This window comes from Procambarus clarkii, chromosome 5 (genome assembly GCF_040958095.1).
Source record: "Procambarus clarkii isolate CNS0578487 chromosome 5, FALCON_Pclarkii_2.0, whole genome shotgun sequence".
NCBI lineage: Eukaryota > Metazoa > Arthropoda > Malacostraca > Decapoda > Cambaridae > Procambarus > Procambarus clarkii.
Window position 1 is genome coordinate 41230706 of NC_091154.1, and position 14517 is coordinate 41245222.

General features: G+C 45.6%; 1 protein-coding gene across 5 annotated transcripts in view; it reads right to left on the reverse strand.

Moving 5' to 3' along the window:
- Positions 1-14517, reverse strand: part of LOC138350724 (substance-K receptor-like) — a 362889-nt gene that overhangs the window by 91171 nt on the left and 257201 nt on the right. For all 5 annotated transcript variants that reach the window (XM_069301930.1, XM_069301936.1, XM_069301943.1 and 2 more), the window contains one exon: positions 6508-8096. In XM_069301930.1, coding sequence (XP_069158031.1) covers positions 6508-6628 — 121 coding nt within the window. In that variant the 5' untranslated portion in view covers positions 6629-8096. The remainder of the gene's footprint in view (positions 1-6507; positions 8097-14517) is intronic.

Genomic DNA, 14517 nt, shown 5'->3' on the forward strand with positions numbered 1-14517 from the left:
CCAACATCCTCTCCACCATCCTCTCCACCATCCTCTCCACCATCCTCTCCAACATCCTCTCCACCATCCTCTCCACCATCCTCTCCAACATCCTCTCCACCATCCTCTCCACCATCCTCTCCACCATCCTCTCCAACATCCTCTCCACCATCCTCTCCACCAGCCTCTCCAACATCCTCTCCACCATCCTCTCCACCAGCCTCTCCAACATCCTCTCCACCATCCTCTCCACCATCCTCTCCAACATCCTCTCCACCAGCCTCTCCAACATCCTCTCCACCATCCTCTCCACCATCCTCTCCACCATCCTCTCCACCAGCCTCTCCAACATCCTCTCCACCATCCTCTCCACCATCCTCTCCACCAGCCTCTCCACCATCCTCTCCAACATCCTCTCCAACATCCTCTCCACCATCCTCTCCACCATCCTCTCCAACATCCTCTCCACCATCCTCTCCACCATCCTCTCCACCATCCTCTCCAACATCCTCTCCAACATCCTCTCCAACATCCTCTCCACCATCCTCTCCAACATCCTCTCCACCATCCTCTCCAACATCCTCTCCAACATCCTCTCCACCATCCTCTCCACCATCCTCTCCAACATTCTCTCCAACATCCTCTCCACCATCCTCTCCACCATCCTCTCCAACATCCTCTCCAACATCCTCTCCACCATCCTCTCCACCAGCCTCTCCAACATCCTCTCCACCATCCTCTCCACCATCCTCTCCAACATCCTCTCCACCATCCTCTCCACCAGCCTCTCCAACATCCTCTCCACCATCCTCTCCAACATCCTCTCCACCATCCTCTCCACCATCCTCTCCAACATCCTCTCCACCATCCTCTCCACCATCCTCTCCACCATCCTCTCCACCATCCTCTCCACCAGCCTCTCCAACATCCTCTCCACCATCCTCTCCAACATCCTCTCCACCATCCTCTCCACCATCCTCTCCAACATCCTCTCCAACATCCTCTCCACCATCCTCTCCACCAGCCTCTCCAACATCCTCTCCACCATCCTCTCCACCAGCCTCTCCAACATCCTCTCCACCATCCTCTCCACCATCCTCTCCAACATCCTCTCCACCATCCTCTCCACCAGCCTCTCCACCATCCTCTCCACCATCCTCTCCAACATCCTCTCCACCATCCTCTCCACCATCCTCTCCAACATCCTCTCCACCATCCTCTCCACCATCCTCTCCACCAGCCTCTCCAACATCCTCTCCACCATCCTCTCCACCATCCTCTCCACCATCCTCTCCACCAGCCTCTCCAACATCCTCTCCACCATCCTCTCCACCAGCCTCTCCAACATCCTCTCCACCATCCTCTCCACCAGCCTCTCCAACATCCTCTCCACCATCCTCTCCACCAGCCTCTCCAACATCCTCTCCACCATCCTCTCCACCATCCTCTCCAACATCCTCTCCACCATCCTCTCCACCATCCTCTCCACCAGCCTCTCCAACATCCTCTCCACCATCCTCTCCACCAGCCTCTCCAACATCCTCTCCAACATCCTCTCCACCATCCTCTCCACCATCCTCTCCAACATCCTCTCCAACATCCTCTCCACCATCCTCTCCAACATCCTCTCCACCATCCTCTCCACCAGCCTCTCCAACATCCTCTCCACCATCCTCTCCACCATCCTCTCCAACATCCTCTCCACCATCCTCTCCACCAGCCTCTCCAACATCCTCTCCACCATCCTCTCCAACATCCTCTCCACCATCCTCTCCACCATCCTCTCCAACATCCTCTCCACCATCCTCTCCACCATCCTCTCCACCATCCTCTCCACCAGCCTCTCCAACATCCTCTCCACCATCCTCTCCAACATCCTCTCCACCATCCTCTCCACCATCCTCTCCAACATCCTCTCCAACATCCTCTCCACCATCCTCTCCACCAGCCTCTCCAACATCCTCTCCACCATCCTCTCCACCAGCCTCTCCAACATCCTCTCCACCATCCTCTCCACCATCCTCTCCAACATCCTCTCCACCATCCTCTCCACCAGCCTCTCCAACATCCTCTCCACCATCCTCTCCACCATCCTCTCCAACATCCTCTCCACCATCCTCTCCACCATCCTCTCCACCATCCTCTCCACCATCCTCTCCACCATCCTCTCCACCATCCTCTCCACCAGCCTCTCCAACATCCTCTCCACCATCCTCTCCACCAGCCTCTCCAACATCCTCTCCAAAATCCTCTCCACCATCCTCTCCACCAGCCTCTCCAACATCCTCTCCACCATCCTCTCCACCAGCCTCTCCAACATCCTCTCCACCATCCTCTCCACCAGCCTCTCCAACATCCTCTCCACCATCCTCTCCACCAGCCTCTCCAACATCCTCTCCACCATCCTCTCCACCATCCTCTCCAACATCCTCTCCACCATCCTCTCCACCATCCTCTCCACCATCCTCTCCACCAGCCTCTCCAACATCCTCTCCACCATCCTCTCCACCAGCCTCTCCAACATCCTCTCCACCATCCTCTCCAGCATTATTACCACTCATCTTGTGAGATATTATGATTTTTTTTTTTTACATTTTTCAAGTGAGAGTCGATAGCGCGCGTGCCTGTCCAGGATTTATTATTAAGGCTTTACGAAACCCGTGCATCTTCCAATCATCTGTGCGTCTTTATTTACCTTTAATAAACAGCTTATGAGGTGTGAAGCGCTACGAGGTGGTTTGTCACGATAATAACCTCGGGTTGTTGAAGTTTATAAACTCATAAACTATTTAATAATGATAAACAAAGCCGCCATGATTAAAGATGTATTTGTTTCGTAAGTGCTAGGGGTAAGTCCTTGCGTAAGTGCCAGCGTAAGTGCTAGGGGTAAGTGCTAGGGGTAAGTCCAAGTGTAAGTGCCTGATGGCTACTGGCATTGAGGACTCCACAGACGGGAGGTGGAGCGGCACACATATATATATATATATATATATATATATATATATATATATATATATATATATATATATATATATATATATATATATATATATATATATATATATATATATAATATATATATATATATATATATATATATAAATATATATTTTATTAAATATGACCGAAAAAGTAAGATTAATAATTCTAACACGAATTTTCTCAATCTTTCGTACATTATGCTTCACTGTTGGAGGTAAATCAAAAATCACTTCTCCAAAATTCATTTTTATTTCTAGTCTGACGCAACACGGGCGCGTTTCGTAAAACTTATTACATTTTCAAAGACTTCACAAATACACAACTGATTAGAACTTGCGTTTCCCTGATTTTATATCTACATTTGAGTGAGGTGGGAAGGGTGATGTGGCATTACATTTGAGTAAGGTGGGAAGGATGATGTGGCATTAGAGGATATTAATAGGGTATTAAAAGTATCAACACAAGACAGAACACGAAACAATGGATATTGAATAGAAGTGTTTGTAGAAAGCCTATTGGTCCATATTTCTTGATGCTTCTATATTGGAGCGGAGTCTTGAGGTGGGTAGAATATAGTTGTGCAATAATTGGCTGTTGATTGCTGGTGTTGACTTCTTGATGTGTAGTGCCTCGCAAACGTCGAGCCGCCTGCTATCGCTGTATCTATCGATGATTTCTGTGTTGTTTACTAGGATTTCTCTGGCGATAGTTTGGTTATGGGAAGAGATTATATGTTCCTTAATGGAGCCCTGTTGTTTATGCATCGTTAAACGCCTAGAAAGAGATGTTGTTGTCTTGCCTATATACTGGGTTTTTTGGAGCTTACAGTCCCCAAGTGGGCATTTGAAGGCATAGACGACGTTAGTCTCTTTTAAAGCGCTCTGTTTCGTGTCTGGAGAGTTTCTCATGAGTAGGCTGGCCGTTTTTCTGGTTTTATAGTAAATCGTCAGTTGTATCCTCTGATTTTTGTCTGTAGGGATAACGTTTCTATTAACAATATCTTTCAGGACCCTTTCCTCTGTTTTATGAGCTGTGGAAAAGAAGTTCCTGTAAAATAGTCTAATAGGGGGTATAGGTGTTGTGTTAGTTGTCTCTTCGGAGGTTGCATGGCTTTTCACTTTCCTTCTTATGATGTCTTCGATGAAACCATTGGAGAATCAGAGGATACAACTGACGATTTACTATAAAACCAGAAAAAACGGCCAGCCTACTCATGAGAAACTCTCCAGACACGAAACAGAGCGCTTTAAAAGAGACTAACGTCGTCTATGCCTTCAAATGCCCACTTGGGGACTGTAAGCTCCAAAAAACCCAGTATATAGGCAAGACAACAACATCTCTTTCTAGGCGTTTAACGATGCATAAACAACAGGGCTCCATTAAGGAACATATAATCTCTTCCCATAACCAAACCATCGCCAGAGAAATCCTAGTAAACAACACAGAAATCATCGATAGATACAGCGATAGCAGGCGGCTCGACGTTTGCGAGGCACTACACATCAAGAAGTCAACACCAGCAATCAACAGCCAATTATTGCACAACTATATTCTACCCACCTCAAGACTCCGCTCCAATATAGAAGCATCAAGAAATATGGACCAATAGGCTTTCTACAAACACTTCTATTCAATATCCATTGTTTCGTGTTCTGTCTTGTGTTGATACTTTTAATACCCTATTAATATCCTCTAATGCCACATCATCCTTCCCACCTTACTCAAATGTAATGCCACATCACCCTTCCCACCTCACTCAAATGTAGATATAAAATCAGGGAAACGCAAGTTCTAATCAGTTGTGTATTTGTGAAGTCTTTGAAAATGTAATAAGTTTTACGAAACGCGCCCGTGTTGCGTCAGACTAGAAATAAAAATGAATTTTGGAGAAGTGATTTTTGATTTACCTCCAACAGTGAAGCATAATGTACGAAAGATTGAGAAAATTCGTGTTAGAATTATTAATCTTACTTTTTCGGTCATATTTAATAAAATATGTCTACAGGAAAGACTGCTACCAAAATATACTAATATAAATATATATATATATATATATAAATATATATATATATATATATATATATATATACATATATATATACATATATATATACATACATATATATATATATAATGTATATATATATGTATATATATATGTATATATATATATATATATTTATATACATATATATATATTTATATATATATATATATATATTTATATATATATATATATATATATATATATATATATATATATATATATATATATATATATATATATATATATAATCACTTTTATAACTAAATTGTAACTATCTTTCATAAATCATTGAATAATATTATTTTATGATCAATATGGCTCGTTCAACAGATATGTAAACCCTAAAATATTAAGTCACACCTGTAAGAGTGGTGGTGGTGTGGTCTCTTGCAGTGTTCACTGTGTGTAGAGTTCATAATAATGACAGACAAACTAACCATTATAATAATATTTGAAGTATTTAACTTTTGTTATTTTCCTCCACCTTAATTAACCAGCAAAAAAAAAAAAACACAACAACATTCCTGCTTCTGATACAGATAATTATATCAAGTTTTTCAGTGATTTTTTATATAATTAATATAATTATGTTTGCACATGTTTGCATATCCCTTCTCCTTCCCCCTCCCCCCCTCTCCCCGACCCCCTACCTCCCCCTCCCCCAACCTGTGGGGGAAATTGATCTGTGAGATTTAAATTTAATTTATATAGTAATTTATATTTTACGGTAATTTTATATTTATTTCGATAGCAAACCGTGATGGTTAAAGTGGACTGTATTTAGATATCTTGAGCACCATCACCAGTGAAAATAAGTAAAGCTTACTTATTTTACTTCAGCTTCAAGTAAAGCTTAAAACGAAGACACTCATCTAAGCTTTATTGAGTTTTTAAAAGTCAGAAATTTAGGCGATATTTAGCAGCTTGATCCATTAAGGAGTCGCGCTCATGATAACGTTCACGGCTGGCTGGTGGGGGGTGCCATAGGGGCGGTGCTGGGTGGGAGGTGCCATAGTGGCGGTGCTGGGTGGCAGGTGCCATAAGAGAGGTAGAGGTGGGAGGGAAGCCTAGGGAGGCCCAGAGAGGCCCAAGGAGGCCTAGGGAGGCCCAAGGAGGCCTAAGGAGGCCCTAGGAAGCCCTAGGGAGACCCAGAGAGGTAAAAGAAGGCCCAGAGACCTCAAGTGGGACCTATGCGCACAGGAGACTGACCTATTCATTACACCTGACCTGTGTTTACACATAATTTCTTCCCCCTTCGATCATGCCGCGCAGGAAAACATAGAGCGTCCCTGTGTTTATAGCCTGTATACATACACATCAATGGTATAATAAAAAAAAACAGGCACACGTTTTTTGGATACAAGCTTCCGTTTGCCATATATCCTGAGAGACCTTAGTGTTGGGCTTTATTTAGTTTGGAATATTGGATTAGATGGGTGTGTCAACTTGGTGCCGAGGGCAGGACGGTGACCCGCTGAGCGGGACGATGACTGACTTACCTTCAGGTCCGTCGGTGGGGACGAAGGGCGGGAGGGAGGTGGCGGCCGCCTGGAGCCACATCTCCAGGGTGGCCATGGTGGTGGTGTGGTGGTGACTGCTCTCCCTCGTCCACAGCTCCATGCTCCGGGGCTCCAGTACACTGGGAGGGAGGGAGGGTTATGGGTCGGGTTCACTAAGGGAGGAAAGTTGGGTGTCTAGTACACTAGGGGGTTGTTTATTTACAGTACACTGGGGGGCGCACGCTAGGTTTCAGTACACTGGGGGCGCACGCTAGGCTTCAGGACACTGGGGGGCGCACGCTAGGTTCCAGGACACTGGGGGCGCACGCTAGGCTCCAGGACACTGGGGGAGCACGCTAGGCTTCAGGACACTGGGGGGCGCACGCTAGGCTCCAGGACACTGGGGGAGCACGCTAGGCTTCAGGACACTGGGGGGCGCACGCTAGGTTCCAGGACACTGGGGGGCGCACGCTAGGCTTCAGGACACTGGGGGAGCACGCTAGGCTTCAGGACACTGGGGGAACACGCTAGGCTTCAGGACACTGGGGGCGCACGCTAGGTTCCAGGACACTGGGGGGCGCACGCTAGGCTTCAGGACACTGGGGGGGGCGCACGCTAGGCTCCAGAACACTGGGGGGCGCACGCTAGGCTCCAGGACACTGGGGGCGTTCCAGCAGACTCTTTTGTGTGTGTGTTTGAAGTTGTTGGCTTTGTGTTCAAGTGAAGCCGCTCTCACTTTGAGTCCCGGAGTTGCACTCTCGCTTGAGTGAAATTGTTCCAGAGTACCTAAGCCGAAGGCTGACTAATGATTATTCTTTTTGTATACGATAAACAACAACATTTACCCACGTCCGTAACAGACTGGAAAAGTCTAATATTTACAGTTTTCAATTGCAATCAACACAATTTCTTTGTCCGTGGAAGAGATTCTGGGAATGGGTACTGACTAAGAGCAGTCTGCACCAGTTGTCTGGTATCACTTCTTTAAACTACACACAGTTTTTCGTATCTGGGCACAGTTGTTTACAGCTGGGCGCATATATTCTTAGCTAGACTCAGTTGTTCGTAGCTACACACAGTATAAATATAACCAAACTCTCAAATTATATTATCTGACGTCATTCCAGGCCGATATTCAAACAAGTTTTTTACAAAGTTCATCATATATCTAATTTTGTATTAATTTGTAAATAATTAGTCACACTCAATTGATTAAAAATTAACAATGTGTGAAAAACTTCTTTATTGTAGACAATTGCTAGATTTGCCCCATAAATCCTCGGCTTCAGGTCTCACTTCGTTCTTATTGGTCACTTTGCTCCCACTGATACAATATGGACTTGGGTGAACGAGCTCACAGGGACTCGTTTGGTTAACCAGCTTCGTGAGGTAGTTAGGGTGAGTGTTGATGGCGGGTTGTGGTGGTGGAGGGTGTGTGGCAAGCCCTTCCCACTCTTGGTACCGATTGTGGTTGTTGTGGTGGTGGTAACGTGTATAGTTGTATCCAGAACTGTGGTTGTGGTGGTTGCCGAGATGGTGGTAGTGGAGGTAGTGGACACAGACGGCCTACAGCGACCGCTATACAACTCCTGCAAGGAAAGAGAGACCAGTTAACTCCACCTCTATATAACACGTCTGACAGTACATGGCAGCCTCGTAATTCTCTAAAAGGTGGGGGGAGATAATTAAGAAAATTAAGAAGTGTTTAATTTAAATAATTGTTTCTATCAGAATAGAACTATTAGGATCTACTGACACAAGTTCCAACCCCGTAAGATAACATTTACTACAAAAAAAAAGGAAAAATGAAAAGGCATTTTCAAACAGAACTGAAATGTGCACCTAAAGCCTTTGAAAACTTCAAAGATTTAGATTTTTGCGGTAAATTATAATCTGTGCTATACATAATGTAGAGCTTTGTAAGGTACTTTGCAGGTACTCTTTAAGTTTCGTGTGAATTGTTTAGAAATTGAGTAAGTACTTATACCACGAAGTTGTAACCAGGAACCTAATGACTACGAATCCTAAGCTCTGTCCACTCAGCTGTCAGGCCCCAGCTTCAGGGAATAATGAAGAAGAAGATTTTCTAGAATTGACGATTGCTTTCTTAAACAATACATTAAGGAACCAACGTGGGAACATTCACTACACTAACACTAATGAACAATGATCAAGTGGATTGATAATGGTCGAGGACGGACCATTATCAATCCACTATCCAATCAATCCATTATCCAATCCAATCTATCCGAAACGTCGTCGTCTCCTAAGCTTCTGGTGTGTGGTTTGGTCTTCAATGAAGTCGTTTTAAAAAATTTGATATTATTTTACTCCAGCATAGCGGAGGCAGTTGAAAGTGCCAAAGTTTGTGATGTTGTGTACTCTGACTTTAGCAAAGCCTTTGTTATGCCACTTCCCAAGGAGTGGCTTATATTATCCATAACATTCTTAAGATAACAGATAGAAACTTGAGGACTACATTATGCTGTTGCCAGAAGGGAGCAGATTTTTCAAAATGTTGTCACAATTTTCGATTTTTTTTTCAAATATTTTCGAGAATATCCCAATTAACATCCATTGTTCATTATTATTCGAATCATCATAGTGAAGTTAAACATTCAGTGTTTTCAGGAATGTTTCTTCGAACTTTGAGGGTATGCAGCCCAGAGTTTGTTTTTTGATAAAGAGATTGCTTAAATATATGAAATTGGGAAGAGTTTACAATATCTTAAGATGTTTTTAGATTGCTCATTCGGACAAGCCAAGCGTACGTTTTATAATCATGTCCCCAAAGCGAAACCAGGAATTAGAAACTCATTGGTGGTACCTTATGCGATTGGACTTGAAAAACTTTCCCCGGGTTTTAAGAAACTTAATATCAATATGGTGTTCACTAATAGTACGATCAAGTCCAATTTACTAAAAAAACTCCCCTGATACAGCAGGTTGTGTGTATTCGATTTCCTGCAATGATTGTGATTTTGTGTATCTTGGACAAACAGGAAAGTCCTTACAACTGCGGTTGTCCCAACATGCCTATAGTATTAGAACTGACCAAACGTCTAGTGCATTGTATCTGCACACGAGTTTATCTGATCACACTATTAAGTGGGATGGAGCGACAAGCATTACCAATTGTGGTGGTTTCGTGGAACGGAATTTGATTGAGTCTGCCTTAATCAGTGTACAAATCTTATCAATGTTAGTACTGGTATGTACAAACTTGATCCAGTGTTGACAACGGCTTTTAACAGCCGAAACGTTCATCTTCCTTTCCCATTTCTTTGTAGATTTTCCGCATATACTGTGTATGTATATATGTATATATATATATATATATATATATATATATATATATATATATATATATATATATATATATATATCTAACTGAAAACTCACACCCCAGAAGTGAATCGAACCCATACTGCCAGGAGCACTCTGCTGACGTACAGGATCCCTTAACCGCTCGACCAACACGACCGGACAAAAGAGGATGGTAGCCGAGGCTATTTCCATCCAAAGGTTCGAGTCACTTCTGGGGTGTGAGTTTTCAGTTGCATATAGTCCTCGACTATAATAGTATAGTCGAGCGGTTAAGGAATCCTGTACGTCAGCCCGTCAGCCTACAGGATACAACATGGCCTCCAACACTGTCAACAAAAATATTAGTCATTATGTCATGTTGCATCATGTATTATGTATAACGTATTGTGCATTTTGTTTTGTTGGAACCTTATAATCAAAGTAAATAGGGAACCCGGCTGTGCCCGGGTGTCTCTCTCTCTCTTTTTCACCCTCACCCACTTGTTTGTATATCTCCCTTTGTCTCCTCCCTCTCTCTTATCTGTCGTTGCTCTCCCCCTTCCTCTCCTCTCTTTGCCTTGTCCTCTCCCTTCCATTTTCCCATCTCATTCTCTTCCCCTCAGTCTCCTTTCCCACTTCTCCATTCTCCCATATCTCTTTCCTTTATCTCTTTCCTCTCCCTCTCTCTCTCCCTTCCCTTCGTCCCTCGCCTCTCCCTCTCTCTCACAACGCGGAACTTATTCCCCCAACAAACACACACACGGTAAACACAAACGCATTTTTACTACTGTTGCTTTGATGCAACTTTGTAACAAAGCTTGGGTCAGTTTGTGTGTGTGTGGTGGACCGACTTCATAGGACTCTACAGGAGTCGCAATAGGAGCCGAGCCTATTAAATCAGGTCAAAGGGATCCGCCCGTCCCGATCTGCATATGACAGTCCCCCTACGACAGGCCGGCCTAAACGCTTGGCCACGCTGACCAGGGGCCCCACGATTCCCGGGGGCCCCCATCCGGCCATCATTAGGGTTGGGGCCTAAGGGTCCCCTCATCTGCGTAGGGGTCCCCGTGCCCAGGGCCTATATACAGTGCTGTTAAGTCCCATGTGTCATCTTGAAAGTCTAGCGAGACTGACCGCAAGCATCTGGCCATGAACCTTAGACACACACCGGCAGACACAGGTGTAGATATTGTAGAGCCCCGCCCTGTGTGTTTACACATGTGGCACACGCTGTTCACCCACGTCACCAGAGCACCAGTTTACCTCAGCACCAAGTTACCTCAGCACCAGGTTACCTCAGCACCAAGTTACCTCAGCACAATAATTACTCCACCCGGGCCAACGTCAGCACATCCCTGCCTGTCTGTCAAGTTACTGATGTTAGTTACTAAGAGGATTAGCTGCAGTGGTGTCCCTTGTGGTGCTCTACTTGTCTCCTCTCCCTGCCTGTGTGGGAGTCACATGTGTACTCGCCCACACACACCTGCCTCTAGCTTGTGTGGGAGTCACATGTGTTGGACGCAATTAAATTCCTGCTGGAAACAGCAGAAAACTCCACAGTGCGTCCGTCCCTCTCATTACCCTTGTGCCAGGCTGGTGTAGAGGAGTAATATGGTGCTCTGAGAGTGATGCTCCCGCTGTGAGCCAGCGCTGGTCATGGCGTTATTATCCTGGACGAGACACTATATATGTCAGTCACACAGTGTTCAATACTGTCTGTCTGTCTGTCGACGCTCCCACCATCTTGGTTATCTTGAGATGATTTTGGGGCTTTTTAGTGTCCCCGCGGCCCGGTCCTCGACCAGGCCTCCACCCCCCAGGAAGCAGCCCGTGACAGCTGACTAACACCCAGATACCTATTTTACTGCTAGGTAACAGGGGGGGGGGCATAGGGTGAAAGAAACTCTGCCTTATTGTTTCTCGCCGGCGTCTGGGATCGAACCCAGGACCACAGGATCACAAGTCCAGCGTGCTGTCCGCTCGGCCGACCGGCTCCCACCATGACGACCTCTGCAGATTAGAAATAATTTGTATAATTTTGTTTAGGGATCTTCTTATAGTTTCCTCCTTATGTCGGAAGATAATATAGTCAGTGTTATCGTTGAAATGATTCATTGTGTCGGGGACAGGCAGCCAACACATATATACATGTTAGGCTTATATCGAGCCCCTCCCCCTCTAAAGGAAGAACTAACCCCACAACAAGTTAACTAGCTCCTGGTTACCAATTTACTGAAAGGTGAACAGGTTCATTAGGCGATAGATCGCCCAACCATTTATGTCCCACACCTCGATTCGAACCTGGAATTCCCGATCATGAGTCGAGAACGAACCCGGCTGTACAACCGGTAGTAAATGTAATTTTTTTTTTACCTAATCCGGCGCGGATCCGAAGCTTAGCGTCTCATAATCCTGTAATGGGAATGGCTAATCCTTCCCGAGGCTGATGCTTGGTGGGTGATACAGTGTAATCTCTGTGTGTACCCGTCAACACCTGTCTGTGTACCCGTCAACACCTGTCTGTGTACCTCTCCACACCTGTGTGAGTACCTCAACACCTGTGTGTGTACCCGTCAACACCTGTGTGTGTGTACCTCTCAACACCTAAGATAATTATCAGAGATATTATTAAGATAATTATCAGAGATATTATTAAGATAATTATCAGAGATATTATTAAGATAATTATCAGAGATATTATTAAGATAATTATCGTGAACTGTCGTGAACAAACTCGTGAGATCCCGTGAACAAACTAGAACACCAATTTAACGTGTACAACACTTAATTGACAAAAGAAGAACCTTTGGAACACGAAAGAGAACAGCAATACGAGGGGGGAACAATGATAATGGGGATTTGCTACCTGGAACAAAAAGTTCCAAGTAGCACGGGCTATGGTGAGCCCGTAGAGGACTTAGATAATGGGGCGTGTTATTAACGGTGTCCCACGAGGCCAGTGTTCAGACCCGTGCTATTTCCGCTACACGTAAATGACATATTGGATGACACGGGCTCCTGTGTGACCCAGAGTACTGACGAGGCTGGTGGTGGAGGGCTCAGAACCAGCCAAGACTCCAGCAGGCTGCAGCAAGACTTGGATAACCTGCAGGTATGGTTGGACAAATGGCTATTGGATTTCAATCCAGAGGATAAGTGTAAATTAATGGGAATGCAGATGCATTTTTATCCTTATCCGTAGGTTATCTTCTTCTTGAGATGATCTTCTTGAGATGATTTTCGGGGCTTTAGTGTCCCCACGACCCGGTCCTCGACCAGGCCTCCACCCCCAGGAAGCAGCCCGTGACAGCTGACTAACACCCAGGTACCTATTTTACTGATAGGTAACAGGGGCATAGGGTGAAAGAAACTTTGCCCATTGTTTCTCGCCGGCGCCCGGGATCGAACCCGGGACCACAGGATCACAAGTCGAGCGTGCTGTTCACTCGGCTCCCATGTGAGAGAACTTTTGCAACGGACCAGCACATAATCAAGAGCCTTAAAATCGAATTTAATCAAGCAGGAAGGGGTCATTACACACAGAAACCACAATAACGTGATGCATGAAATGCACAAATCCACAAGGGCCGTGATGAGGGTTCGAACCTACGTCCGAGAGTATTACAGACGCGCCTTAATCGACTGTGCCACGACATGGTCAAAAAATTGCAACCAGGAATTTTACTGACCTGACACTTTTGACCATGTCGTGGCACAGTCGATTAAGGCGCTTCTGGGATCCTTTCGGACGTAGGTTCTCTCATCACGGCTCTTGTGGATTTGTTCAGGTAGGAGTCAGTTTGAGAGAAACAATCACATTGCACAAGATTTAAGCTAAGCCAATGGGACTGGGTCACGGGGAGGTGACATAGGCCCCCTGGCATGCTGCGTTTTGCAACAGTCAATACAGTTGGAGGCAGCGAGCAGTGATGGTGACACAGGTGCACCCTCACCAGGACACCTGCAATTGATGGTCAGGATATCAACACACAGCTGGGGCTGAGGTGCACAACAGCTGCCAAGTGCTCAGTAACTCTCACTGGGCAATGTGTCGACCATTGCACACGCAACATTATTCCCTCAGCTGTGATTTGTTAGTGTCCAGGAAGCGTCTAGTTGAAAGCGAACTCTGCAAGATGGACAGCAAGAACCTGATGCTATCAATTTATTAACCAGATGTACTCGCTGCCCAGAATAGAGGGTTACCTTGAGGTGTTTCCGGGGCTTAGCGTCCCCGCGGCCCGGTCCTCGACCAGGCCTCCTGGTTGCTGGATTGGTCAACCAGGCTGTTGAGCGCGGCTGCTCGCAGCCTGACGTATGAGTCACAGCCTGGTTGATCAGGTATCCTTTGGAGGTGATTATCGAGTTCTCTCTTGAACACTGTGAGGGGTCGGCCAGTTATGTCCCTTATGTGTAGTGGAAGCGTGTTGAACACCTGGTTGATACCTGGTTGATGGGGTTCTGGGAGTTCTTCTACTCCCCAAGCCCGGCCCGAGGCCAGGCTTGACTTGTGAGAGTTTGGTCCACCAGGCTGTTGCTTGGAGCGGCCCGCAGGCCCACATACCCACCACAGCCCGGTTGGTCCGGCACTCCTTGGAGGAATAAATCTAGTTTCCTCTTGAAAATGTCCACGGTTGTTCCGGCAATATTTCTTATGCTTGCTGGGAGGACGTTGAACAACCGCGGACCTCTGATGTTTATACA